This window comes from Lissotriton vulgaris, chromosome 11, assembly GCF_964263255.1.
Source record: "Lissotriton vulgaris chromosome 11, aLisVul1.2, whole genome shotgun sequence".
In the NCBI taxonomy this organism is placed as follows: domain Eukaryota; kingdom Metazoa; phylum Chordata; class Amphibia; order Caudata; family Salamandridae; genus Lissotriton; species Lissotriton vulgaris.
The window spans coordinates 170,571,030-170,597,665 of record NC_141699.1 but is presented as its reverse complement, the minus strand read 5'-3'; the positions used below and the strand labels follow the sequence as shown (position 1 = coordinate 170,597,665).

Here is a 26,636-nt window from a genome sequence, read left to right as displayed (position 1 = left end):
CAAACTCAATTGAAAGTTAGCACTTATTGAATGTAATAAGGTACTCTAATGTTACCCTACAGGAGAGGTAGGTCTTGAAGTAGTGAAAAACGAATTTAAGAGTGTTTCACTACCAGGACATGTAAAACTTAAATGTACTTGTCCAACATTTAAATACACTGCACCCTGCCCTTGGGCTGCTCCAAGGAAGGCATACCCTCGGGGTGGCACATTAATTAAAAAGGAAGATTAATGCCTGGCAAAATGTCTATTTAGCCAGGTTAAAATTGCAGTTTAAAACTGCACACACAGACTACAATGGTAGCACTGAGACATGTTTAAAAGACTACCTAAGTGGGTGGCATAATTAGTGCTGAAGACCCACTATTAGCATTTAATTTACAGGCCCTGGATTTATGTAGTACCACTTTAATAGGGGGGGGTGGGGGGGGGGGGATGACCCGACATCCATGGTGGAACTGGCCTTGCTGGGCCTGAATGGACTTGCTTTACGGAGCCTGACTCCCCGTACCCACCCTGATGGAACTTGGGTAGTATTGCTGTGCTGGAAGTTGTCCCCCGTCCCCCATGGCAGGGAACACCACACCACTGGTCTGGAGGTATTTGCATGTTGGAATAGAATAGGCATCACTCACCTTGGAGTTGTCTGGGCGGGCAGTGGCATGACGATGTTACAGGGGCTGCAGGAACAATATCAGCTCTCTCATACCACGCTCTAATGGTCAATATTCCCCCAGACTCCAGAATTAAGCCCCCTGAAGCTAACGTCAATGCTGTAGATTGCTTCCCTGGGCTGTGGTGGCCTGGTTGGGTGAGTTTGAGGATGGAGAGTGGTGCAAGTCTAGATTATCCCCCATGGTTGGGGTTATCCCTGTGCGCCTCCTGTTGGTCCAGCTTAACTACCTGCACATTGCACACATGACTCCTTAGTGGCCCCACTGTGCCGGTAGGATCTCCCAAGGCCATTGTGCCTGTTGTTCATTATGGGTAGCGGACTTCTTCCACATGGTATGGTCCTGCCCAAGGTTGGTTCCTTTTTGTGTGGTGATTGATAGTGAACTCTCTGCAACTCTGGGCCGCCGGTTCAACCTCACCCCCAAGGTTGGTCTGCTGGAGTTGTTGGCAGATGTGTGTGGTCAGAGGATGGAATGCACTCTTATTGGGGTGGCAACACTGGTGATATTGCCTGTAAACGGAGGTCCCAGACTCCCCCATCGATATTGGATTGGAGGAGGGATGTGGATTGGTATGCCCATGAGGAACAGCCCATATATGAGCTTGGGGTTGTCCCCGTAAATATGAGAAGATTTTGGCTAGGTGGTGGGCGTTCTATGGAGCTGGAAGGGGGGGTCAAGTGATTGTCATTTTGTATTGTACTTACTGCGTCGTCTTGCTAGACTGTGGTCATGTTGTACCTTGATGTGACTGCAAAATCAATAAACTTGGTTATCAAAAACATGAGTTCGAACTTACCACATCAAACTGATCTTGGTCCAAAGGTAAGAAGCTTTCTCCATTGTGCAGGTAAAAGTTGTTGCTCAAAACTGCAGTTTGCAGTCCCTCTGCCCTTATGCACTTCACTGCTTCCATCATGGATGAGTGGGGCCTGGACATACGAGGACTTGTGAATTTAGAGAAGAATGAGTCCACTAGAACAGACATGCCTGCCTGCATAAAAATAGAAAGAGCTAGGTTACTTTCTTATGTTAAATACCAATCATAACACATCCAACTTTTTGATCACTGCAGTCAGAGTACATAAAACAAAAATGTATGATATAAATATAAAAGGGGGTGAAAATTGTGGAATAAGAATACCTGTGTTTTGCTGTATGTCTTGAGAGAGAACCAGGACATAGCAACTTCTGGGCATTAGACCCAAGAGACGCTTCTAAAATTCGAGCAGACACCACTATTTATTTATTACGTTTTTTTCTATACCCTAAACTAGGCCAGAGAGCATCAAGGTGCTTTACGTAACATAACAACCAAGCAACATAAGAAAAATCACGTCCATTCATAGCAAAAGCCTTAGCATCAAATAAAAAGTATTGAATCACAAGCGGTATCAACTCCAATGGGCTGAGTATTTCGCAATATCCTATTTGCAATGACAACAGTATTAAACAAAACTAACTACGTACAAACAAATTATGAGGTAGATCTAATGAGATGGAGGAAGACAGATGTGACCTCTTCCCAGGCCGCGAAGCGGACGCACGCAGCGGGCGCGCCGGTGGCGTGCCGAAGGCAAGCCCGTCTGCGCCCGTCCGCGACCGGTCGGGAACCGGGGCCATAGACCCTGCCCCTTTTTTAAAATTATGCCCCCACGCAACTCCTCGCTTACCAAGGTGACTGGCCCCTTAGCCCTACTGCGCTCGAACGCATCCATGCCCTTGGCATTCCCGCCCCTAATCCACTCCCCTCTGCGGCTTTACCACCTAACGATCAGTTGGCTTTCCTCTCTGACCCTTCTCCCTCTCTCCTCTACTGTCCGCCTGCTGTGGCCTCGGCCTACCTCCTTAACACCTGCTCGGCGGCTAAGCACCACCTGGAACTTTATAACCTTCTTGATACTGAGAAACCGGATTTCTTGTTTCTTACTGAAACCTGGTTTTCTGCAGACTCATTGCCCGATATACTATCAGCACTCCCCGATTCTTACTATGCTCTCCGCACCGACCGCCCTGACGGGAAGGCCGGGGGAGGACTGGCTATGATCATCCGGTCAAATCTCCAGTTCCAACCCCTCTCTCATTCTTCCATTCTGAATGTAGACTTCTTAGTTGCCCATTCGGTAAACCTCTTGGTTCCTCTTACTATCGCACTTTTCTATTGTCCCCCTCAAACTATGTCTTACTTTGTGCCAGCTTTACAGGAACTTCTGGGCACACTTGTGGTCAACAATTCCTCAGTTCTTTTAGTGGGTGATTTCAATTTTTGGCCCAGAGACTCCAGGGAAGATCAGACAACTAAAGATTTTTCTGATACTCTTTGTTGTCTCAACTTCATTTCTTATATTCACGCCCCCACCCACATACACGGTCATACTCTCGACCAGATATGGTTGGCCAATCGGACCATCCTTTCTCCTCTTACCCTCCCTTGCACTTGGTCGGACCATTTTTTTATTTCCTTTTCCATCGACCTGGGAGCCATTGATAAACCACCTCTGCCCAAGAATGTCTTGGCCCGGAATTGGAATCGAGTGGACCTTAATACTCTTTGCTCCTCTTTGGCGTCCTTTGCCCTCGATGTATCTGACCTTCCCCTCGACCTCCAAGCAGACGCTGTTAACAGCTGGTTGTCCTCTTCTTGTGACCTAGTCGCTCCCCTCAGGAGGGTCAGATCTTGCCGCCTCCACGAAGCTAACAGATGGTTCTCTAGTGATCTCAAAACTCTTAAACTGGCTCTCAGACAATCAGAGCGTCAGTGGAGGCGCAACTACTGTCCCTCCCTGAGGGCCCGATACATGTCTCTTCTCCACAACTATAAGAAAGCCATTCTCGTAGCCAAAACGGAATACTTCACTGGGAAGATCTTACTGGCGGCTAACAAACCTAAGGAGATTTTCTCCATTGTCCATAACCTAGCTGCATCTGACAGAGCTAATCCTAATCCTGTCCCCTCCCAAGTTCTTTGCAATTCTCTTAATGATTTTTTCCTTGAGAAAATCGCTAACATTAAACGAAATATTCCTCTGTCATTTTCCTCCCCTTCCCCTTCCTTCCCCCCCTCGCCGCTTTCCTTCCTTGACCATTTCTCCCCTATTTCCAAGGAGTCTTTCCTTGCCCTGCTCTGCAAGGTCAAGTCAGGCTCCCCTGCTGATTGCGGCCCGGCGCACATCCTGAGGGAGTTGTTTTCCCGTTGCCCTGATCCTCCCTTGTCCCTTCTTAACGCCTCCATCTCACAGGGTACAGTCCCGGCCTCTTTCAAATCGGCCACAGTTCTCCCCATTCTTAAAAAACCTGGTGTTGACCCCACTCTCCCCGCCAACTTCAGGCCCATTTCCTTGCTCCCTTATCTGGGCAAGATTTTGGAGAGCCATATTACTTCCTGTCTCTTGGCTTATATTGAGGACAACCATCTTTTGGCCTCCCACCAAGCGGGTTTCCGTCCGGCCCACTCGACGGAATCTGTGGTTCTTTCCGTCCTGGACGAGCTGAAGAGCAAGGCAGATGCTAACTCTCCCCAAGCCTTGGCACTTCTTGATTTGTCCGCTGCTTTCGACACGGTCGACCACTCCATTCTCCTCGATCGTGTCAGAGCAGCGGGCATCCGGGGGACCGCTCTCACCTGGCTTGCCTCATTTCTTCAAGGCCGGTCGCAGGCGGTCCATCTCTCGGGCTTCACCGCCCCTACCCGCTTCGTGCCCTGTGGGTTTCCCCAAGGCTCTTCCCTATCCCCTCTTCTTCTCAATCTTTCTATCCATCCCCTTATTGTTTCCCTACTCAACATGGAGATCTCCGTATTTAATTACGCAGATGATCTCCAGCTTGTTCTGGATCTTTCCTCCTCCCCGGACTCTATTCTCAAATTTCAAGCCACACTCATCTTTATTTCTGATTGGATGAATCAAAATCATTTAAAACTTAATCCGGACAAAATGGAGTTGGTCTTGACTGGTGGCCCTACCAGTCCCTGGACCTCTGCCTTTTGGCCCTCCTCTCTTGGCCCCTCCCCGGTTCTCTATGCTTCAGTTACAACCTTGGGAATCAAAATCAGCCAGGACCTCTCCATGCGCCCTCAGATTAGTTCTGTGGTTTCTTCCTGCTTTCTGTCCCTTAGAATTATCCGCAAGATCTCCCGTTTCTTTTCCTTTGAAGCCCTCAAAATGATTGTTTTGGCCATGGCTCTCTCCCGTTTGGATTACGGGGACTGCTTGTACGTGGGCATCCCTGCTTACGAACTGCGGCGCCTCCAGTCCATCCAGAATCAGGCCGCTCGTCTCATTTACCGGATCCCCAAGTATCATCACACTACCCCCCTACTTAAGTCTCTTCATTGGCTCCCCATCCTGCACAGAGCTCTCTTCAAGATGGGTTGCATGGTCTTCATGGCTCGCGCCGGTACGGCCCCAGTTTACATCAACTCAATGATCACCCCCTATCTTCCTTGCCGTAACCTCCGTTCGTCCACCCAGGCTCTCCTCAGTGTCCCTCGCTTTCGAAGGTCCAGAGTGGGTGGCACTAAGTTCTCCATTCTTGCCCCCCCCCCTTCTGGAACAGCCTTCCCTTGACTATCAGGTCCATGACAGTATACCTGCATTTCCGTAAAGCACTCAAAACCCACCTGTTTGTCCAAGCCTTCCCTCTATAGTAACTTCCTGGTGTTTCCCCCTTCCCCCGTCTGTCAATCTCTCAGCGCCAGGAAACCGCTTGGTAGCAGAGCGCTTTACAAATCGTTTCAAATTCAAATTCATGTACTATTTATTTCCTGGGGCATGAGAGTAACTAGGATCATTAGCCTGCAGCTTTATTTGAAGTTTCCCAAGCCTGTGGCTCCAGTTTAGTGCATGGAGAGGCTAGTTTGCAGGCATGAGACCGCCCATATCTTAACCCATCAGAAATACTGAGTGGTTAGGTAGGGACTTGTTGAGGAGGAAAGGCTTTGAGGTTTTTCTTTTCAATCCTGGTAGGGAGGACAGTGTCCGATTTTCCAGATGAATCAAACTCCACATATTAGGAGCACATCAAGAAAAGGACTGGCTTAAGGTTCGTTTTTTCTTGAAGGCAGGTATTTCGAGCAGTACGCCACTTGTACTTCTCAGCTGGTGAAAACTGCTCCAGTTTATTGGCAAGGTACTGTGACTGATCAGAGTGGGAGATTCTGTGGACTAAGCAGACCACGTTAAACATGGATCTCACTTCAGTCTGCAGCTAGTTAAGGGAAGACAAGATTGGGGTGATGCAGTCATAAATGTTAGCTTTCAAGGCTAGACAGTAGCGGCATGTACTGAGGCTTTTAATGTAGTCATGTGTGAGTTGAAGATTTCAGCAAGGATGGTCTTCCAATATTCCAATCTCTGATGTGGGTAAGGATGTTTGCTTTTCCATCCAGTGTGAAACCAAATATTTCTGCATTCTCAGAGAGTGTAGATGAGCAGCTTAGGAGGTTTAGTCGAAGTTAACCATTCCTCAATTTCTGTCAGAGATGTGTTAGTTGAGAGAAGAAGAAATTCAGTGTTGTGTGGGTTTAACTTGAGATGGTGAGTTGTCATCTAGGAATGTATTTAGTCAATCGTTGTGTTAGTCGGGCAATGTCTGCCTGCAAGGCAACCCTTAACTACAGCTGGGTGCCGTCTGTAAATTGATGATAGCATTTGCAAGGGTTCTTAAGGAGATCACTCAGTGGTTTCAGGTAAATGTTAAACCGCACTCGAGCTAGGATGGAGCCTTCAGGCATTTCTTGGGAGACTTTCACAGGGTTTGAGAACGCATGTTCTATTATAATCAGCTGTGAGCAGTCCACCAGGTATGGCCTAAACCACTCTAGAACTGCCCCTTCAAGCTCCAAGTGGTCTTTCAAGCTGTGAATAAGAAAATCATGATTTGCCTTATTGAAAGCCGCAGAGAGGTCAAGAAGGATAAGCAAGCATGAGCATCTTTTGTCCATGATTCTAAATGCATCATTAATTTTTTGTAGTTAGGGCTGTCTCAGTAATCTGACATTCTGTAAAGCCTGAATGAAATTCAGCCAGCAGATTGTAGCCCTTTATAAATTCTTTCATGAGTGGAGTCAGCACTCCAGGATCCTGCCAAGAATGGAAGTCTCAATATTGTATAGTAATTGATGAGGTCCTCTGAATCACTTGATGTTTTTTTTAACAGAAAAGAGACTTGCCCTATTTTAAAAAGTCTTGGAAAATGTCTTTCTGTTGGGAGAGGTTTATAATGTTCACCTAGTGAGATATAAGGGCACTATGCATTTCTTTAGCTAGATTGGCCAGTAGAAAATCTAAGAAGGGTTCAGAGGGGATGATCTTAGGCTTGGCGTTTCTAAGTTCAGTTTGTGAGATATCCCTGAGGTAGAATCAGGTTCTTGAGGATTTTATTGCCATTGTGGAGCTAGTGTTTGTGTTTAGCTTCAATGTATTTTTATACTAGAATTGAAGAAGTGTGACAATTCTTTACATATCTTTCCTGGTTCCACAAGTACACTAGTATTACTGGGCTTGTATGTAACTTTGATCGTTTCAAAAAGCTTTCTCAGTCTATTTTTTGCCGATTTCATGTGGGATCTTATGGACTGGGCTTTTTGTTCACAGAGTAGTTTTTTGTAGCATTGACATGAGCCATGAAGGAATTATTGATAATCCCTGCAGGGTTTTTTGCTGCCACAATCATTTGTGCAGTCTGAAGTGTTTCCTTTCTTCATTAGGATCCTTCATATATCATAAGCGTGTTCTTCTCTTATTGAATCTTTCTTGTTTGAAAGGTGCAATTTCATCCATGATCGTAGTTACTCAGTTGCTAAAGTGAGCAGTTGCTGTATTTACATCTTGGTTACATGGAGGGTAGGAAAGTCTGGTTGGTTGACATGTTTCCATGCTGCATTTTGATGTTAAGATTGAGGGCATTTCCACTAAAGAATTTAACAAAAGACTGGGGCGGCACATTTGACAAATCTGGCCTCTGTGATTTTTGTAGTGGAGGTATTCAAGATTTGGTACACATACTATTAGTTTGCCCCACTACATGTCTGGTTGATGTACGCACCCATTTTTAAAGACCTACTTGCACTAAATATAATATCTCTAATGCTATGGACCTGATGAGTTAATAAGAGCTTCTCCAAATGAATTTGTATGTTGTAAAGTTTTTAATTTTTTTTTTAAGTTTCTTCCGTTGTTTTAGAGGTGTTCAAACTATGAACAACACATTTTTCTGGCTATATTGCAATTTTATATTGTGGTATTATGGATCAGCATAGGCCAAGAGTTCCCCTAGATGAATTTTAATGTCATAAGGCATTCAAAAATTTGTTAGACCCTTTTACCCTTGTTTTAGAAATGTAGAATTGATGAATAACAATATTTCTTGCATATATTGTATTATCATATTGTGGATCTCTGTTTTGGTCTATATCAATAAAATTTGATTTGATTTGTTTCCAGGGCATCTCTCTTTCTGTTCTTTATATGCCTAGTCCAGATTTTGGAACATTTAGGTTGGCCACATATTTAAGATTTGAAGAAGGAGTTCTAAGTGGATCTGGATGTTATCTTACCAATCAACTGCAACTGGGTCTGTAGCGAACACAAGACAATCAGATGCAGCATAGCCCCTTTGATGTGAGCATTTTTTCAAGTCATTTTCAGACAGGAATGCTGAAAGGGTTTAATAAAACTTGTCTTTGGTATCTCCATAGTGGATGCTGAAATCTTTAAGGAATGTGTGAGAAATTGGGATGTTGGTTGCCTGGAGTGTGAGACCTGGCCAAGCAACACATACAATCCCTTACGAGTAGAACCACAAAAAGTCACAAAATTAACCTGTGCCTAACCCGGAGTTGCTTGGCATAAAAAGCAGGCAGGCTTAACTTAGAGGCAATGTGTAAAGTATTTATGCAGCACACAAACAGTAATAACATGAAAACACAACACAAGAAAACTCCCATACCGATATACTAAAATAGAGTAGATTTAATACACTATTTGGCACCAACATGAAAAAAATCCGATCAGTTATGAATTCTTACAGTTTTCAGTGAAAACTAGTTAAAAACAGATCAAAGCACAAACCGCAGACATCTAGTAGTGCGAGACCAGTTCAAAGTAAAAAAATATGGGCAACACCAAAGGAGCATGGTTCGCATACACAAAGTGTATCGGACCAGGTCAGTGCTTACCTTCAGACTTAGAAGAAATTCAAAGTAAAAGTGTCTGAGTAAATAAAGTTGAGTGGGACAATGCTGTAGGGTGTCCAAGGAGGGAGCGTCATTGTACCATAGCCTTGGCTCAAACCATGGTGAAAATGTCTATGTTCAGATTTAGTCTCTGAATTGGAAGTCGAATATCTCCAGCGGGACGAGGCAGAAGGCTGTAGCCGAAGACAGATCCACGAGGTCGATACTGCTTTGCCGATGGACCGCTGAAAAGAACTTGCTGCTGCATAGAAGAATGTAGTGGGAGAAGCCACAAAGTCAATCCAACAGGCAATGCACCTCGGTGCGATAGGTGAGTACGATGGTCCCAGTCTCCTACTGGTTCTCTAAGCACTTCTGGGCCAAAACTAATTTGAGTCCATAGGTTTTGATTTTGGCCCCATCTAGACAAATGTTGCCCCACTTCTAAGCATCCAAGACAGGAAGGGAATCACTTGGAGGGTCAGGACTCACTCAGGTTGGGTCCAGGTGCGGGCTCAAGATGGGGGAACCCTTTTATGTCCCTTTGGCTCGCAACAAGAGGAGAGCCAACTTGCCAGTTTGAGTCACTCTGTAGACCCTGGGGCACATGACGGTCCAGTCCTTGTAACCAGGCAGAAGGGAGGAGAACAGCAGGGCAACAGGGCACCAATCTAGCAGGGCAGCAGTCCTTCAGTTCAGCAGTTCAGTAGAGTGGCAGTCCTCCCAGCAGTACAGCTTTCCACCTTAGCAGAGTATCCACAGGTCCAGAAGTGTACTGATGAGTGGTTAGAGGCCCCCTTCAGAGGTCTCCTTTTTATACCCTGGTTCTAGAAGGTGGGAAATGCTTATAGACAGTTGCTTTCAGGGATGTGCCCGACGCCCAGGACATATTGTTTGGGGTCAAGGGCAACAGACTTCCATGTGTATTTTGTCCTTGGGACAAGTAGGCCCAACCCCCAACATCACAAACCCTTTGACTGCCAGTTTACAGTACCACAGTATGGATCAGGGAAAGATTTTCCAGCACTTAAGGTAATATTTGTGTCCATGTGTTAATACTGTTCAAACTTGTATTCATGGTTCAGTGAAAGGATAGAATGCTGTCACTCACAGTGAAGCTAGCCAACAGAGAGAGAGAGAGAGAGACAGAATTTTAATAAACACAAAATGTCATGGTTAACGCCAGACCTAATCAGGGGCCCTAAATAAAGTCTCAAAAGTGCACTCATGTCCTTGCGTTAAGTGCAGATATACAACTTTCATGAATTCACAAGACTTTACAGAAGTAGGCCAAGAAATAGTACTCCTAGAAAATATTTGTGAACTGCATTTTAGCATGAGTTAATATGCAGGTGTAGATTTGCTCATGCAAATCTGAGTGTTTAAAATACACTTTCCCTCCAACCATTTTTTCCCCAACCCTGAAAGAAGTTTTATGTCTGCCATTGTCAGGAGTAAATTTCCAACCTTTCTCAGTAAGGGAAAATATTAGAGAACAGTTGGTAAAACCTTTAAAATATGCAATTAGTTGGTTTGCACAGACTCAAAAGGGCATTCCAACCCTGGAACTGATGCTTACCTTCAGCGCTATTATGTAGATCTGTTGAAACGTGGCAACATAAAGGAATTGCTAGTATTCAAACCCTACTATGGAAGGAGCCCTGGCATAATTAGAGCGGCTATTTCGGAGCTCTTATATAATGAGATTGCTGCCATAATTTGTCACCGCATTACATGGCACTAAAGGGAAAAGTAGATTTTGTTAGAGGACAAGTAGATTTATGAAACAAACTGCCCCATGGACAAGTAGATATTTAATTAAATTGCACACCCCTTGGCTTTCAAGTGCATGGAAATTCCTGCTTCCCCTGTCCTGGCTCGTTGGGTCTTTTGTATGGAGGCAGAGGACACCCTATTCAGTTGCAAGTGGGGCTGGGTTCAACTCTGCCTACCCCTTGTCCTGACGGTAGATACTATATTGAGGCACACCTAATCCCTCTATTGTATGACTGTCTGGGAGAAATTCACAAAGTCCAACTGTAAGGGCAGGAAAATGCAAGTGTCATTTTCAAAATTGTAATGAAAAATACAACTTTTCCATTAAAGAGGGTTTATCATTACAATGTCATAGACACCAAACATGGTATATCTACCTGCTCCCAATTGACAATTACAGATTATTAAATGTAATAAGGATTCCCCACTATTATCTTATGGGAGGGGAAAGCCTCACAGTAGTGAAAAACAAATGCAAGAGTTTTTCACTATTAAACATGTAAACCCTAGAAGTACATGTCCAACCTTTTAATTACACAGCACCCTGCCTTATGAGCAACCTAGGGCCTACTTTAGGGGTGACTTACATATAATAAAAGGGAAGATTAACGCTTGGCAAGGAAGTTTAAATGCCACATCAATATGGCAGATTAAAGCTGCATTTAGGCTGTAGTGGCAGACCTGTGTCAAGCTTTAGAGAGCTTCATAAGTAGGTGGCGCAATAAGTGCTGCAGGCCCACTAGTAGCATTAAATTTATAGGCCCTGGGTATATGGTATACCACTCCAAAATCTACAGGGGATTTACAGGTAAATGAAATATACCAATTGGGTATAGGCCAATTTAACCATGTTTTGGGGAGAGAGCACAATCACTTTAGCACTTGTTTGTCCTAAGGCCAACAAAAACAAATTCATTAAAAAGTAGAGGGTTAAAAGGCAAAATGTTTTAGGATGACCCTTCAGAGAGGACCAGGTTCAATACGACTCCCTCCAGTCTAAAGTCAGGGGAGACTAATTAATACCTTCATAGGCTTATCTGTTTAGGTGACAGAACGTGGACATTGGCCCTCTACTGGAGAGGCACAGATCAGTTCTACACCCATCTGAATTCAGCTGGATCCCTCCGTCTACACTCTCCTGAACCACTGGATTGACCCATGGGGAACCCTTCTTCTCACCTGTGGACCCCATCTGTGCAGCACCTAACCTTAATTTGCTCACAGATGCCTCCCAGTAGCAAGACAGTGGCACTATGGCTAACAAAGTGAATTCCACCCTTTGGATCAGATTTCTGACCCCAACCAAAGGACCCAATTCACCTTGACCTGATGGAGATGAGGACCCTCACCCTCAGGGATCACCAGTCTAGTATCTGAGTCTATCTCCCAAATAAGGAAAACTATTGCATATTCTACTACCTCCCCCTAAGACCATGGGTATCTCCTGTGGAGCTCCCACCAGTGGGTGGTTTCTTGGTAGAGACCGGGTCCACCTGCCTGTGCCCCAACTGTGAACAATCAACGCACCAGGTTTGGGAATGGGGCACCCTAGGTCTCCACCTACCAGACCACCCCTCCCTATTCTTAAGAGGGGCATGGGAACAGTTCCCTGCCACCCTAGACTGGGACCTTTCTGGGTCACTGTCTACCTCCTCTGTTACACTGTTGAGGGGACTCTGAATCACTATCCTTATGATCACTCTCAAGTACCTTCTCAGACACTCCGGTACTCACCCAGTGGTCTGCCTCACCTTGCAAGCTCCCTGGGGTCAGAACACTTGCAGTCAGCCAGGTGGGCGAGTAACTCTGGTAAACAATGACTGAACATGTGCTCTCTAGCAATTAGATTGTACAGCCCTTTAAAATTGTTTACGTCACTTGCCTTCACCCAAACATTCAGCACCTTAGAAACGTAGTCTACAAAATCCACCCAGGACTGGCTTGTGAGTTTGTGGCTGTCCCTGAACCTCTGACGGTACCTCACAGGGATCACTTAGCAACAAGTGCGGCTTTTATGGGGGCATACTTTCTCTGGTCACCCACCTCAAGTGTGAGAAGTGTGCTCCTCCCCACTATGGGCACGTGTTTTCATAGGCTACCCCCTTCCCTCAGTATTCCGCTGGAACCTTGTGCATCCTCAAGGCTACCTAATAAGAAAAAAAACATCTGGTTATGTTATCTCTCACCACATAATTAGGCACCAGGTCTGCTGGTATGTGAACCCTCACTTCTCCAGTGGACACTGGGTGTAACACTGCCACCGTTTCTGCTGGATTTCAAAGCTGGTTTCAGCTTTAGGTCCAGCTCCTTGAGAATCAGTTCATGAGCCCACAACAGTTTTTTTCTCCAGAGGTAGTTGTTTTTTCTTCAGAGCTTTGGTCTCTCTCCGCCTCCACCCTTACTGCTTGTGCAGCCAGTTCCAGATGGGCCAGTTGCAGCTGGCACTCTCCCTCAGCTCTCATGTCCCCAGGTCCTATGGGGCAAGGGTGGGGAACACACATTGCTTCCTGTGCTGGGCCCAGTAGGGGACATCAAGCCTGTGGGTTTCCCACTTTCCACTGGTTCTGAGGCCAAGGAAAAAAACTCCCCTCTCTCCAGCCCTAGAGTTGTTGCACAGCAGTGCTCCTCAGGCTCCATTTCCTCCTCCTCATCATTATCCAATGCATCATCCAATGCATCAACCAGTAGAGAAGTGTGGCTCAATGGTTAGAGCGGCAGACCCTGATGCAGTAGTCTGGACGGGACCAGGGTTCAATTCCCGCCTCGGCGGGTCTCGAGCTCAATTTCCTCGGACCTGATCATTCTCGCCTCGGTGCCTATTCTAATCATGAGTCCCACTCTGCACCTCTGGGCAATAGCCTGCTTAATCTCTACAACAGCCCCAACAAAGCTGAGGATGCCTGACTTCACCTTGGGGGTGCCCAGGAGTGGGCTCCTCACAGGAAAAGGCCAGGAAGGGTTCCTCGGCGGTATTCGTACAAGCGCCGAGATGCCTACGGGTAGTTGTGCGCTATACAAGTGCGTAATCATCATCATCATCTTTATTTCGGCATCATGTGCCATAAAAGGTACAGATAACATTGAATGTAAAACAGTAAATATTAAGATATATACAAACATAAAAACATGTAAAAACGTTATACAAATACAAGGACCCGCCTTTTGACATTCTCAGACTATCTGACTCAGGGTTTTCCATTATAACAATTTTTCATAGATCCCCATTTAGAAGATGTCTCCTCTTGTGCCAGACAGACCCCAGATATTTGGCTAAAGCAAAGACAATATGACCAGATAGATCCGTCTTTAAAACCCTGTATGCTTGCAGGCAATGGGAGAAGCCCAAGTTTTTACATAGTGGGACAATTCATTTTCTCCGCGCCTGCACATACGCATTACAGAAAAACAATATGTGCAAATCAGTTTCTTGTTCGGATTTGCATCCGGGGCAATGAGACGGGGATGGGTCGGCCCATTTACTAGTAAGGGCACGTATCAGTAAACTACCATACCTCCATTGGAGATACAGTTTCCTGATTGATGTTGGGGCTATGATGTCTAGGGCACCTTCCCTGTCACATCACTGCAGTGTGCAGGCACCCTTTCCTGCTGAAAAACGAGCACTGGTAAGGGCAAAATCGCTGTTTTCCCGCCAACTTCATTCCCCTCTCCCTGACTGGGACACGCCCACTTTGAGGCCATGCCCCCCTCTTCAAAGTTATAAAAGACGCACTGACTACTAGCGCTTTAGATAACTTTTGAACCCTCCTGAGGCACAGCCGGGAGTAGCAAGGAAAACTGAGCATAACTTTGTTTTAAAACTGTAAAATTTCACTTTGCTTTTAAAATGACTCACCTTCCCTGTCACATCACTGCAGTGTGCAGGCACCCTTTACTGCTGAAAAACGAGCAATGGTAAGGGCAAAATCGCTGTTTTCCCGCCAACTTCATTCCCCTCTCCCTGACTGGGACACGCCCACTTCGAGGACATGCCTCTTGCATTGCTCCCTCCCTACAAATATGTGCTTGTTCCGGAAGCGCATGGGACGAGTGCAGCGGGCGCGACGAATGCGCGCCGAAGGCGCGCATAAGGCAAGCTCGTCTGTGCTCATCCGTGCCGAGACAGGGCCAAGGGCCAGAACCTCTGATCAATCTCCGCGACAGGCTCCCCACATCTACCCCAAATCCACATTGATGGCACTGCGCACGCCTAACCCCGCCTGCGCTCAATATAATCCACACTTATGGTCAGATACCACAAAATTTACATGTCCTCACTGCAACGTGAAGCTACAGATAACAAATGAAAAAATCAAAACGCATGCTGTCACTGCATCTATGTCTTCCGACATCACCGCTGCACTAATCAATGCACGATCCCTTGTCAAGCACCGGCAAGAAATACACGATCTTATTATCAACAACAACCTTGATTGTCTCTTTCTCACAGAGACATGGACTGATGGAGCATCCGATCCTGACATGGCAGTTGCGACCCCCCAGCCTATAACGCCTATCGCCTAGATAGAGTGGTGCAGAGCGGAGGAGGACTAGCCATCATCGCCCGCGACCACATAACGGTCAGAATATCTCACATCCACTCCACCTCCTGCGAAGCCCTTCTTTTCGATCTTAAACTCACCCCATCGTTTCATTTTAAAGGCATCCTCCTATATCGACCACCAGGCTCTCGCACCAACTTTCAAGCAAATCTGGGTGCAATACTAGAAGCTCCAGCGCTGGAAGACTCATTTACATTATTGGGCGACTTGAACTTCCATCTTGAGAATGCAGCTGACAAAGATACCCAATCCTTGATATCAGACATGCACACCATGAGTCTTCGGCAACTGGTAACCACCCCCACCCATATAGCCGGTCACACGCTAGATGGCATTTTTACTAATATGCAAGGCGTTAATATAATAGATACCTTACCAATGCCATGGACCGACCACTTCGCCATTTTAATAAAAATATCAGTCACATTAAATAGACTCAGACCCCACTCTGTACCGAAACCATAAACCATTAAAGTTTGGAAGGACATCGATCACGCTGAGCTAACGAGCCTACTTGAAAAAACTCGTCCTGACTCAACATTTGATCCAAACTTGGCCACACGACAATTTCAGGAGTGGATAGGTACCGCCACCCACTCCATAGCCCCAACTAAAAAATTCTCTAGAAATAGAGCAACGCCATCAGCCCCATGGTTTACAGAGGAGCTCCGTATTAAGAGGCAATTCTGTAGAAACAGGGAGAGACATTGGCGCAGATCCTACAGCGCTGAAAGCAAGACCAGCTATAAGGAAGCACTCGGACAATACAAAGCCCTTATAGTCGAGACAAAAAAATCCTATTTCACTGAACAAATCAATTCTGTTAAAAACTCAAGTAAAAAACTTTTTGAGATAACTAAGGTTTTAGCGGGAAACGCACCGGAACTGAATCCTCCACAATCCCAAGTCTTTTGTGATTCTCTGGCTGATTTCTTTTTCACAAAGGTGAATGATATATATCAAGAATTCTCCACAAAAACAGTAATCAGCCCCCCCACATCTAACAACGGGACTAACAATATCGAACTTTCTCAGTTCTTAGACCTTGGAGAAACACAAATCAAGGAAATAACGGCCACAATTAAATCAGGCTCAGCATTAGATCCTTGCCCTCTAAAAGTCATTCGTCCGATCATGGACTATCTCTCCCCTGACATTGTATCAATCTGTAACACAATGTTCAGAACTGGGATATACCCAGACTCCCTTAAAAACACCTTGGTCAAACCCCTACTTAAGAAAGCTAATCTGGACAAGGACCAACTAAAAAACTACAGCCCCGTAGCCAGTCTCCCCTTTTTAGCCAAGGTAGTGGAAAAGGCTATGAACTCACAACTCTCAGAGTTCATAGAAAAACATCAACTACTGGACAACACCCAATTTGGTTTCCGCAAGTTCCACGGAACCGAAACTGCCTTAATAAAAGCTACAGAGGACATAAGAGTGATCCGGGACCAGGGAGGTACAGCAATACTCGTACTGCTCGATCTGTCGGCGGCCTTCGACACGGTCGACCACAAGATCCTGGTCGACCGTGCCGAAAACCTGGGCATCCGCCACATGGCTAGAAATCTGCTTTCCTCCTTCTTGGCCGGTAGATCACAGGTGGTCACACTGGGGCCCTTCCAATCGCACAAGCTGTCACTACCGTGTGGGGTTCCCCAAGGCTCATCCCTTAGTCCGACACTATTTAATATCTACGTGTCGGACCTGGCCTTTGTCATCAAGGCCTATGGGATGAGCCTTACCTCGTACGCGGATGACACCCAGCTTGTGTTGGCCATCAACGGGAATGGAGACAAGGTAGCTGAAAACTTCCAAGATGGGCATGCGGGCGATCGGTGAGTGGATGGCCTCTAACTGCCTAAAGTTAAATGCTGAAAAAACGGAGGTCGTCATATTTGGACATCTCTCCCCCGGATGGTCAAACACCTGGTGGCCCCCTACGCACGGAACACCACCTACACCAGCCATCACCGTCAGAAATCTGGGGGTGATTTTTGACGATAAATTAAATTTCATGGCCCACTCAAATAAAATAGCAGCAACAGCCCATCACAAACTTAGGCTGATCAAGAAAATCATGCCGTTTCTACCAACCTCAGCAGGTAAGACGCTGGTAAGCGCCCTCGTGCTGTCATCTCTTGACTATTGTAACGGCTTATTCATCAACCCCCAAGCAAGAGTGACCAACAAAATGCAGACCATCCAGAATGCTGCAGCCCGCCTCTTGTCTGGAATCCCAAAGTTCTCACCAATCTCTGAGACTATAAGAGACCTGCATTGGCTCAAGATTCGAAACAGGATCAAGTTTAAAGCGCTGTGCATACCCTATAAAGCACTGCACAACTGTGGTCCACATTTCCTGAAATCCCATCTTAGATACCAGTCCTCCATAAGATCGCTCCGATCTAACAACCTTAAAATCCTTCAAATACCACGAACAAAAACAGTTAACTGGGGCGATAGACGCTTCCTTGTGGCAGCTCCCAGGTTATGGAACTCGCTGCCAGCTTCCATCAAAGACAGCCCATCCCTGATGCATTTCCGCAGAAAGATAAAGACCTGGCTGTTTGATCAAGAATAGTTACCGGCCTAACCTCGGGAATACATTCAAAGTTTCTAGCGCCGAGACGCCTACGGGCAATTGTACGCGCTGTATAAATCTCAAAAATAAATAAATAAATAAATAGGGCAATTTCGAACCTATAGCTGTCCTTGATTATTAAAAATGATGACGTTAGGGTGCCGGGGGAAGTTCTTTGCATATGGGTAGCAAATTTACTTTCCTGATACTGGATAATAAGCTGCCTCCGTGTAATTCCGGGACAAGATGCAAGCGGGTCAGACCATAGGGTGGGAATCCCTAATTTCCTTAATTCTTTCTTAATAAAATTTAGCCATGGAATTTTCCCGATGTTTGGGAGAGTAAGGATTTCTTGCAGCTCTAACCTATAATTAGCTAACTCAGGAACTGACCAGATCCTGCGCCAAATTAACAGGGGCCGCAGGCCCATGTCTTCGTCCAGAGGTCTCAGGGCCAAGTCAAGTCTAATAGGCAGCAAGGGTGTGGTGGAAGGAAGTGATAGGCGCTGTCTGATAAAATTGTTCTCGGTTACTACCAGATCGCGGTTGCACGTGTGGCCCCAGTGTTCACTTCCATACATAACCGCTCCCCTAGCTTGTGCTCTGGAAATCTCTAGGGCGGGACCAACCGGCTTGAAAGTGGATTTATTCTTGGCGATTAGTTTAGTAATTACGCCTTTTATTTGGGCCAACTTTAATTGCGCTTTCTCCCGTTGGTGTACCCATGACATTTTTTCATTTAGGGTGATCGCTAGGTAGTCAAAGGTTCGTACCCTCTCTAGCATATTAGATCCAATGGAAGGATTGGAGCGAGCTCGAGATGGAGGGTTGGAGACCATATATTTGGTCTTCAAAGCATTGATCTCTAGGCCATGATCTTTAAAAAATGCCTCGAAGCCATTGAGAACTCGCTGAATCCCCATTGGGGACTTGGAGAGGAGCAGGGTGTCATCGGCAAACATGATTGCGGGCACCTTGCTGCCTCCAAGTTTGGGGGCGTCAGTATTCTCAACCCCATTCAAATGCGCTATTACCCAGTTGACAAAGAGGCAGAACAGGGTCGGTGCAAGCACACAGCCCTGCCTAACCCCCCTGTCAACGGGGAATTTGTTGGACAATGTCCCTTCCCGGCCACATCTTACCTGGGCGTAATTATCAGTGTGTAATCTGATAATCATAGTTAATAGAATTGTGGGACCCCCAAGCCAGAGAGCACGGACCAGAGTTTCCTACGCGGTACCAGATCGAAGGCCGCTCTTAGGTCAACGAATACAGTGTAGAGACTGCCACCCTCCAGCTGTACAGTTTTCCAAAATATCATGGAAAGTCGAAAGACTTGGTCTACAGTGGACACTTTATTCCTGAAACCCGCCTGGTATGGGCTCAGGACTGAGTGATCTTCGGTCCATTCTAATAAACGGTCCAAGATCAGCCTAGCAAAAATCTTTTGGGGGACGTCTATTAAACTAATAGGCCTGTAGTTGGCTGGGAGCAGAGAAGAGCCCTTCTTGAAGATGGGTACAATCTCTGCCCCCAGCCAAGTAGCAGGCACCGGCATCCCCTCCAGGATTGCATTAAATAGAACCTGTAGATATGGGGCCCAGATCGTGGGTTCACTTTTAAATAGGTCGCCAGGGAGTTTGTCCAACCCGGGGGGTTTTTCGGTGGCAAGTCTAGCAATAGCTGCGCCTACTTCTGACAGACTAATTTTGTCGGTGTCGAGAAGTGGCGTAGGGGTCGAGCCCGTCATCGGATCTACTTGAGCCTGGTTAGGGTCCATGTCAGCCTCAGTGTACAGAGATCTGAAATGATCCCCCCACACACTGGGTGCGATATTGGCCTCCACTGCCGGGGTACGGTCAGCCGAGCCATTTTTAACAATCTGCCAAAATTTCCTGGCGTCTTGGAGTTTGAGCGCAACAGTCATGTCTGCCCAATTACCGTAGTCCCATTCAGTCTTAGCATTGGCAATGAGGCATCTATACTCCCTTCTCTTAGTTCTTACCAAGGAGATGTTATGCTGCTGCTTCATCGCCGCTAGTAGATCAGTTTTAGCCTTTCTACAGGCGGCATTAAACCATGGGGCACAAGTCCCCCTTCCTTTGCCTTTACGTTGCTTCTGCTCTGGGTTCAGAACATCAGCTAAAGTGGTGCACATCTCTAGGTGGAGTACACCGAGTTCTCTGTAAGTCTTCTCAGGCGAGAGAGGGTGGAACATAAGGTTGTCAACGTTTTGCAGGACAGGGACAACCTTTGCGTATAGCCTCTGGATGTCCTGGGGATTTCCTACAATTTTGGACCAGCGAACTCTACGCCGGTTTGTAGATAGAATCAATCTCGGGTCTGCACAGTCACCACCACCCTGTTTTTGAGTAGTGACGCCCGGGGTTAGAATTTTTAAAATAAGCGCATTGTGATCGCTGTCGGCTCGATGTATTACATTAAGGTCCACAATTCTGTCCCATTCGGAGATTTCCACGAATATATAATCCAATCTGGAATTATGCCCCAGTTTGTTGAAAGTTGGTTTAGGTGGAATATCACCGCTCACCCGACCTTTGCAAGCCCTTAAAGAATTCGCTAAGGTTAGGCAAGTAATTTGCATTGCTAATGGCGACCAGGACTTCACAGATGGGCCAGCCAGTTTCGGGATTCCCCATTGTTCTTCTTCCTCATTGGATGTACCTTCTAAGAATGATGGAAGGGGGTCAAATTGGCAATTAAAGTCTCCCCCCAACCACGTACGGAATGCCCTTGGGGAGTGTGCTCAAGAACAGCGCTAGTTCCTCGATAGTACTAGAAACGTTTGTTATGCCCACTGGTCTTGAATAGACATTTATCAATGCCAATTTAGTTAGATCAGACCATTCCAAGAGTACGCATTGAACATCTAAGGAATTAGTTGGTAAAACCCTTGCTTTACAGCCCAGGTGGGAAGCCACCCAAATAAGTAGTCCACCTGACGGGCGACCCTTTCCCTTCCAATTCACCCCAATTGCGAATGTATCAAATCCTGCATGCCGATGGTCCTCTCTTGCCCATGTCTCTTGAAAGAGGCATACATCCTGTAAATCTATAAATGCCCCCCAGTCAGGGGAGTCCAGTTTATTAACCAAACCAGCCAAGTTCCATGAAAAGAGGGAAATGAAGCCCCTATCGCAATAGTCTGCATTAGGACGGTTAATCATCCCATTTACAACTGAATCACCCAAGCCAGACATAGAATGCAGAATATTCTGGTTACGTGGGGTGAGACTTCTCTTTTTAGTATGGGGGCAAAATTTCTTGCTCAACCTGGGAATGATGGGCTCACAGTGCCCTTCTGCTGCCTCCCTGATGGCTTCATGATCCACCCCCCCTCCCACCCCCACTGAGGAATTACTAGAATTTGGCTGTCAGTCCACTATCTCTAGGCAACTATACCTGTTGGCAGTCGGGAGTCCGCCCCAATTGCCCCTGTGCACTTGTTGCCTGAAGCCCTGTACACCCCAAGTGCCCCAATTTTCATTCCTAGAGGGACGCCCTTCTGTGTGCCAGTTACTGTCATTATTCCAGTTGCGTGTTAATCAGCTCCTGGGGGGATAGAAGAAGGAGAAGCGTTGTGTTGCAATCCTCTCATATCTATTCTGAATGTTCCAGGTGCATATATAGTCAACAGTATGGGGGTCCGCAAAATTAACCAATATGCAATCACCCTGTACCGTTTTTCTTTCATATCCCACCCATGCTACCCTGCGCACTGTCAGGATCTTACTAGTAAGGTTCGGGGGTAGGGGCCTGTTTGTATTTAGCCAATACTGGACTTTATTTTTTAGAGACCAATTAGGTTCCTCCTCAGCTTCACTCAGTTCAGGGACCCCCGTCATGACCACCACATAGGGGTTGCCTTGGGAGGCAAGTTCACAGGTCGTCTCCTATGTGGGCCGCTGCCATTACTGATCTTATTTGGCTGCAACGTGTGGTCCCTAGGAAGAGTGGGCCCCTCTTTCAACGGGGTGGCACAGGTTCTTGTTTTAGGTACTGTTAGCTTCGTGGTGGGAGAATCAGACTTCGATTTTGTGTTAGTCACAGTTGCTAATGATTTTTTGGTAACAGGGGCAGTGGGTTTGTACTTGAGTTAGTTACCCCTACTTTATTAGACCCCCTTGGATTTACTTTATTTTGGGCATCGCACAGGTCAGCTATCTGTTGTTCAATACGAGCTAATCTTATCTCGATGGGGGTGAGGTAAAGTTTAAAAAGTTCAGCAATCCTGGGTAGGAGTGAAATGTTTACCTCATCGTCCCTAACGCTGATCCTGTCTAAGATGTCCGAACCTTCTGTGTTCACACTAGAGGTTACTTCGTTTGTAGGGGCGATACCCCGGGGATCGGTGACTATAGACAAGTTTTGGGCAGAGGCCAGAGGGGCCTTTCTCAGTTGTTTGCCCCTATCCCTTTCATTTTTGAGGTTAGGTTTTTTGGGAATGGCTCCCTCCCTCCTGGCCTTCAGCTGGGTGTTACTCAAATCAGTAGGGGGGGTAATATCAACTAGTTCTGGGGTTTTATTCAGATCCGCACTTGATTGAGGATCTAATGAGAGATGGGAAACTGATAGGTCTACCGTAGCAGGTAGGCTCTGTCTATGGGCGTGAATATCTGCATTGGTTGTTGTAGGGGTTTCTAAGGTAGCCCGAGCCTTGGATTGTTCGGGAGTTTTGGCTGCAGCAAACTGACCCATAGAGGATCTTTTTGCAAGCACTAGATCTTGGGATACTCTTCTTTCCAAAGAAGTAATTTCCTGGTCTATAAAGGAATTAGCCCTTAAAAGGAAGTTATCTAATGTGCCTGATTGTGGCAGACCCCCCGCAGCAGTTTTACTCCTGGACCCTCTCGTGCACATGATTATTAGGATAGGTAACTAACCCACAGGACTCAGCGGAATGAATGTTCCTTAGTGCAACAAATACGTATGAAACTAGTGTAGAACAAACACCTACATGTGGGTCCAGTAGCAAGTCAAGAGTTAGGGGGGTGACCCAGCCCGGCCTTACACGGACTCTAACGGGCTACAACGGGCCCGCTCTTGGCCCGGGCTTCGCCCCGCGCTTCGTCCCGCGGGCGTCCCGCGGTGGCGTGCTGGGTGTGGCCTAAGTAGTGGGTGGAGGAGGAGTTGCGGAAAGAGGCAGCAGGTGTGCGTGGTGTTGAAGCGCACTGACCTGTGGTCCTCGCAGTCCCGCAGTCCCGAGCAGCAGTTGCAGGCACGGCAACAAGAACACCAGTCCCGCAGACACGGCAACAAGAACACCAGTCCCGCAGACACGGCAAAGAGAACACCAGTCCCGCAGTGTAGAATCTAGTAGGGCAGAGTCAGCTCCCAGCAGCAATTAGCTCAAGTTCAGACTACGAGCGGCTCCCGCGAAGCGGGGGACGCGAGTGGCTTTAGCAGGCAGCAGGCTGGGCAGGGAGGAGCTGCAGGAAGAGGCAGCAGGTGTGCGTGGTGTTGAAGCGCACTGACCTGTGGTCCTCGCAGTCCCGCAGTCCCGAGCAGCAGTTGCAGGCACAGCAACAAGAACACCAGTCCCGCAGACACGGCAACAAGATCACCAGTCCCGCAGACACGGCAAAGAGAACACCAGTCCCGCAGTGTAGAATCCAGTAGGGCAGGGTCAGCTCCCAGCAGCAATTAGCTCAAGTTCAGACTACGAGCGGCACCCCTTCAGACTACGAGCGGCACCCTCAGGCGGCTCCGCAGACACCGGACCTTGCACTCAACTTCAGGGAAGTTAGTAAACTCGGGCAACAATGGAGGAGTACCCCCTGGAGAGAAATACCGAAAATAGTTTTTTCTGATTCTAGAGCAAAAAGCTCAGGTTAGCACAGTTTGCCCCAACCCGTTATCGGACAGTGCATGTCCTTGAAGAAGACCCCTCACTCACCAACCTAGTTGGTGACATGCTTCATCATCGGGGTCCCACCTCATAGGCCGAATGCCCATAGGGTGTGCTGCGACACCTGACAACAGTGGAGCGGGTTACTTTTTCTTTTATATGTGCAAAAAATTACAGTGATACGTGTGTTAAAAAAGGGCCAAAACTACTCACTCCAAGACTTTATTCTTGAGTGCTTGAACCCTTATGAAACCAGTGTGGCACCTGTGCCTAACTAGGAAGGCTTTGGTGTCTCTAGAAGTGTAATAAGTTTAAAAATAGCGAAGTGTGCTATGTGATAAAGAAAAAATTAGGTCTACATGTTTCAACCATTTAAAAATTCTTTGGTTTTCGTCAGGACCGTGAATATTGGACGGGGTGGTCCGCACACGCTAAGGTGCGTCCTGCCCTCGTTCAATTAAAGACCACAAATTGTGATCTGGTGTAAAAAGGTGTCTTATCCTGGTTCAGGAGAAAACACTTGATGCGGTGACTACCGCTTCATGGGCATCGGAGGATCCAAGACGGCAAGTATCCGTCACTTGCGGCTTCTGCTCGTCTTGCGGTAAACCTACTTGGTTACTACTCAAGATGGTCACGCTCCTGGTACGAATCGTACTTCGTCGTACATATAGGGGAAGTTGCAGGGTACGATTCGTATGGGAAAAACGCTCCGAGCGGTTTTTCCCCGATTTGGAATCGACCCCATAGTGTCATCTTCTAGGAAATTACAAGTAAATTAAATGTGCTCATTAGGAATAAGTCAATTTTACCATGCCTGAAGGAGAGAGAAAAATCACTTTACCACTTGTTAGCAAGGAAAAGGTGAACAATGGAAACACAAATGGGTTCATCAACGGAAGGCAAAAATCTGGGGTTGACCCAGAAAATATAGCCAGGCTCAACACATTCTAATTGGTTAAATTACTTCTCCCATTTCAAGTGGCACTATTGGTGGTTGCTCCAGTGGAACATCCACGTAAATTGTTTTAAAGGTGTCAATGCACCAAAAAAAAGTCTCACTTGAGGAGCCGGAAATTTGTGAAATGGCAGTGTCCAAGGTTCACTTATCTTACTCCTTAATTCTCCAAAATAGAACACCATTGTTTTACAACATTACTGTTCTGTCGAATAGACATCGCCTTCATTCAAGTTCATTCATGCTGGCTTTGTTTCTGGAGTAGGAAGAAAGTGACACCTGCACAAACAACTATCAACAGTTTATTTATTTATTTATTTATAAAGTTTTATATAGCGCAAACAAGATCCCGAAGGATATCAGAGCGCTTTACAAAGGAAGGAAGGAAGAAAATAAATCCAGTGTTGACAACAAGTAAGAATACACAACAGGAAAAATCACATACATCCCAGACAAATAATCACATAATTTCCAGGCATATGAATCAAGGAGAGTAGTACAATAAACGAGTATGTAACAGTCTAAGAAAGGGGGTATGCCATTTAACAGTTTTTTTAAATTATTTAAAATCTGCTGTATTTAGAACTTTTACGACCATTGTCAGAACTGTAATGAAATAGATTAAAATCATATTTATGCTTTTAACTATTTATGCTTTATGTTGAACTATGTATTTTATGGCCTTTGACCCAAAATAAAGGCGAATTGAATTGTTACAAGGACTACCATTTATCCCACTGTCATTCCAGTTCTAAGGAGCATTTACAGTCCTGAAACCAGCCCTGAAAAACTGGAGAAAAGGATTTCATCCTTCAGGTGGCTTAAGAGCATCTGTTAAAAGTAAACATATTCAAGGGCCAACAGTGATATAAGAAAGTGAACTAACTTATTTTGCATGCACAATGTAATTTGTCATCTATTCATTTTCTATCTTCTAAAATTTAAACTTAGTTCAAAATTATTATTTGAGTTTCCATTAGGAAGGCACCTTAGAGCAGGGTTCCACTGATCTTTCTCACATGGTGTTTTTATTCAGTCTTTGGAATAAAACATGCTTACCAATCATGGTCATGGCTAAAAATGTAATTAAAGTACGTAGTTGAAATTCCAAAAATCAGCAAACTGAAGGAAAGAAGGAATGAATTAAAAAATAGTTTTAAACCAGTCAATAAGTCATATCCAATGGTTTCAAAAACATGTGCTATGCCATTTGTGTTTGATGCATGGAAGATAATCTGCATGTAATAGGTCAGTAAAGTGTGCTGCTAACTGCATTTGTAGAAAGTGTTGAATCTCAGATGTGGACCAAGCTGTTTGTAGGGCAACAGTTTCTGCCAAAGAAGTTAAAAGCACCTCTTGCTGTGATAGGTTTTCAAAATGCCTAATTAATTTATCAAAGTGCATATTTACCATGTCTATTTTCGGCCTAGGAACGCTTCCAAACAACGTCTTTGGATGGGGATAAAACATTACACCACAACAGTTCAACAATTTTTTTAACTGTTTACTAGAAGTGTGTGATAAGACGGCATGAATTAAGCAGGTGCTGCAATTAATTTATAGGCAAGACTGGGATTCAAAGGGTTTAAAAACCCCATGCAAAGTGAAAGAATCAGAGGAGTGAGTATCTTGGTGGATTGGTACATACAGATGTGCTTATGAATACAATTTTTTCTTTCTTCTGCCCAGCAATTGAATTCGAAAAGGCATGGTAGAGGAAACCCAAGGGTCTATAAACTTAACAATAAAACATGAAAGGCAGTGATCACCTCCTACTTTATGTAGGAGCAAAATAATAAGGGTCTTTTGCAACACAAAACAGGGTACTTTCTATCTCTCATCAATAAAAGAGGATGTGTTGCTTCCTTTTTTGCGATTTCTATCTGTTCAGAGGTCAAATTATAGGGTACGAATACTGCCGATTCTTTTATGACCTGCTGGGCCACATTGTTTGTTGTAGAAAGATTTAAATTATCTTTAAAAAGATAGAGAGGAGAAGAAACCATGGTTGAGATTGTGGATATCTGTTTTGAGAGAG

General features: G+C 45.8%; 1 protein-coding gene across 8 annotated transcripts in view; it reads right to left on the bottom strand.

The window, feature by feature from the left end:
• The window catches only part of ACAD10 (acyl-CoA dehydrogenase family member 10), a 627,389-nt gene that overhangs the window by 439,074 nt on the left and 161,679 nt on the right, over positions 1 to 26,636 (bottom strand). For all 8 annotated transcript variants that reach the window (XM_086943061.1, XM_086943062.1, XM_086943065.1 and 5 more), the window contains one exon: positions 1,474 to 1,668. In XM_086943061.1, the coding sequence (XP_086799187.1) occupies positions 1,474 to 1,668 (195 nt within the window). The remainder of the gene's footprint in view (positions 1 to 1,473; positions 1,669 to 26,636) is intronic.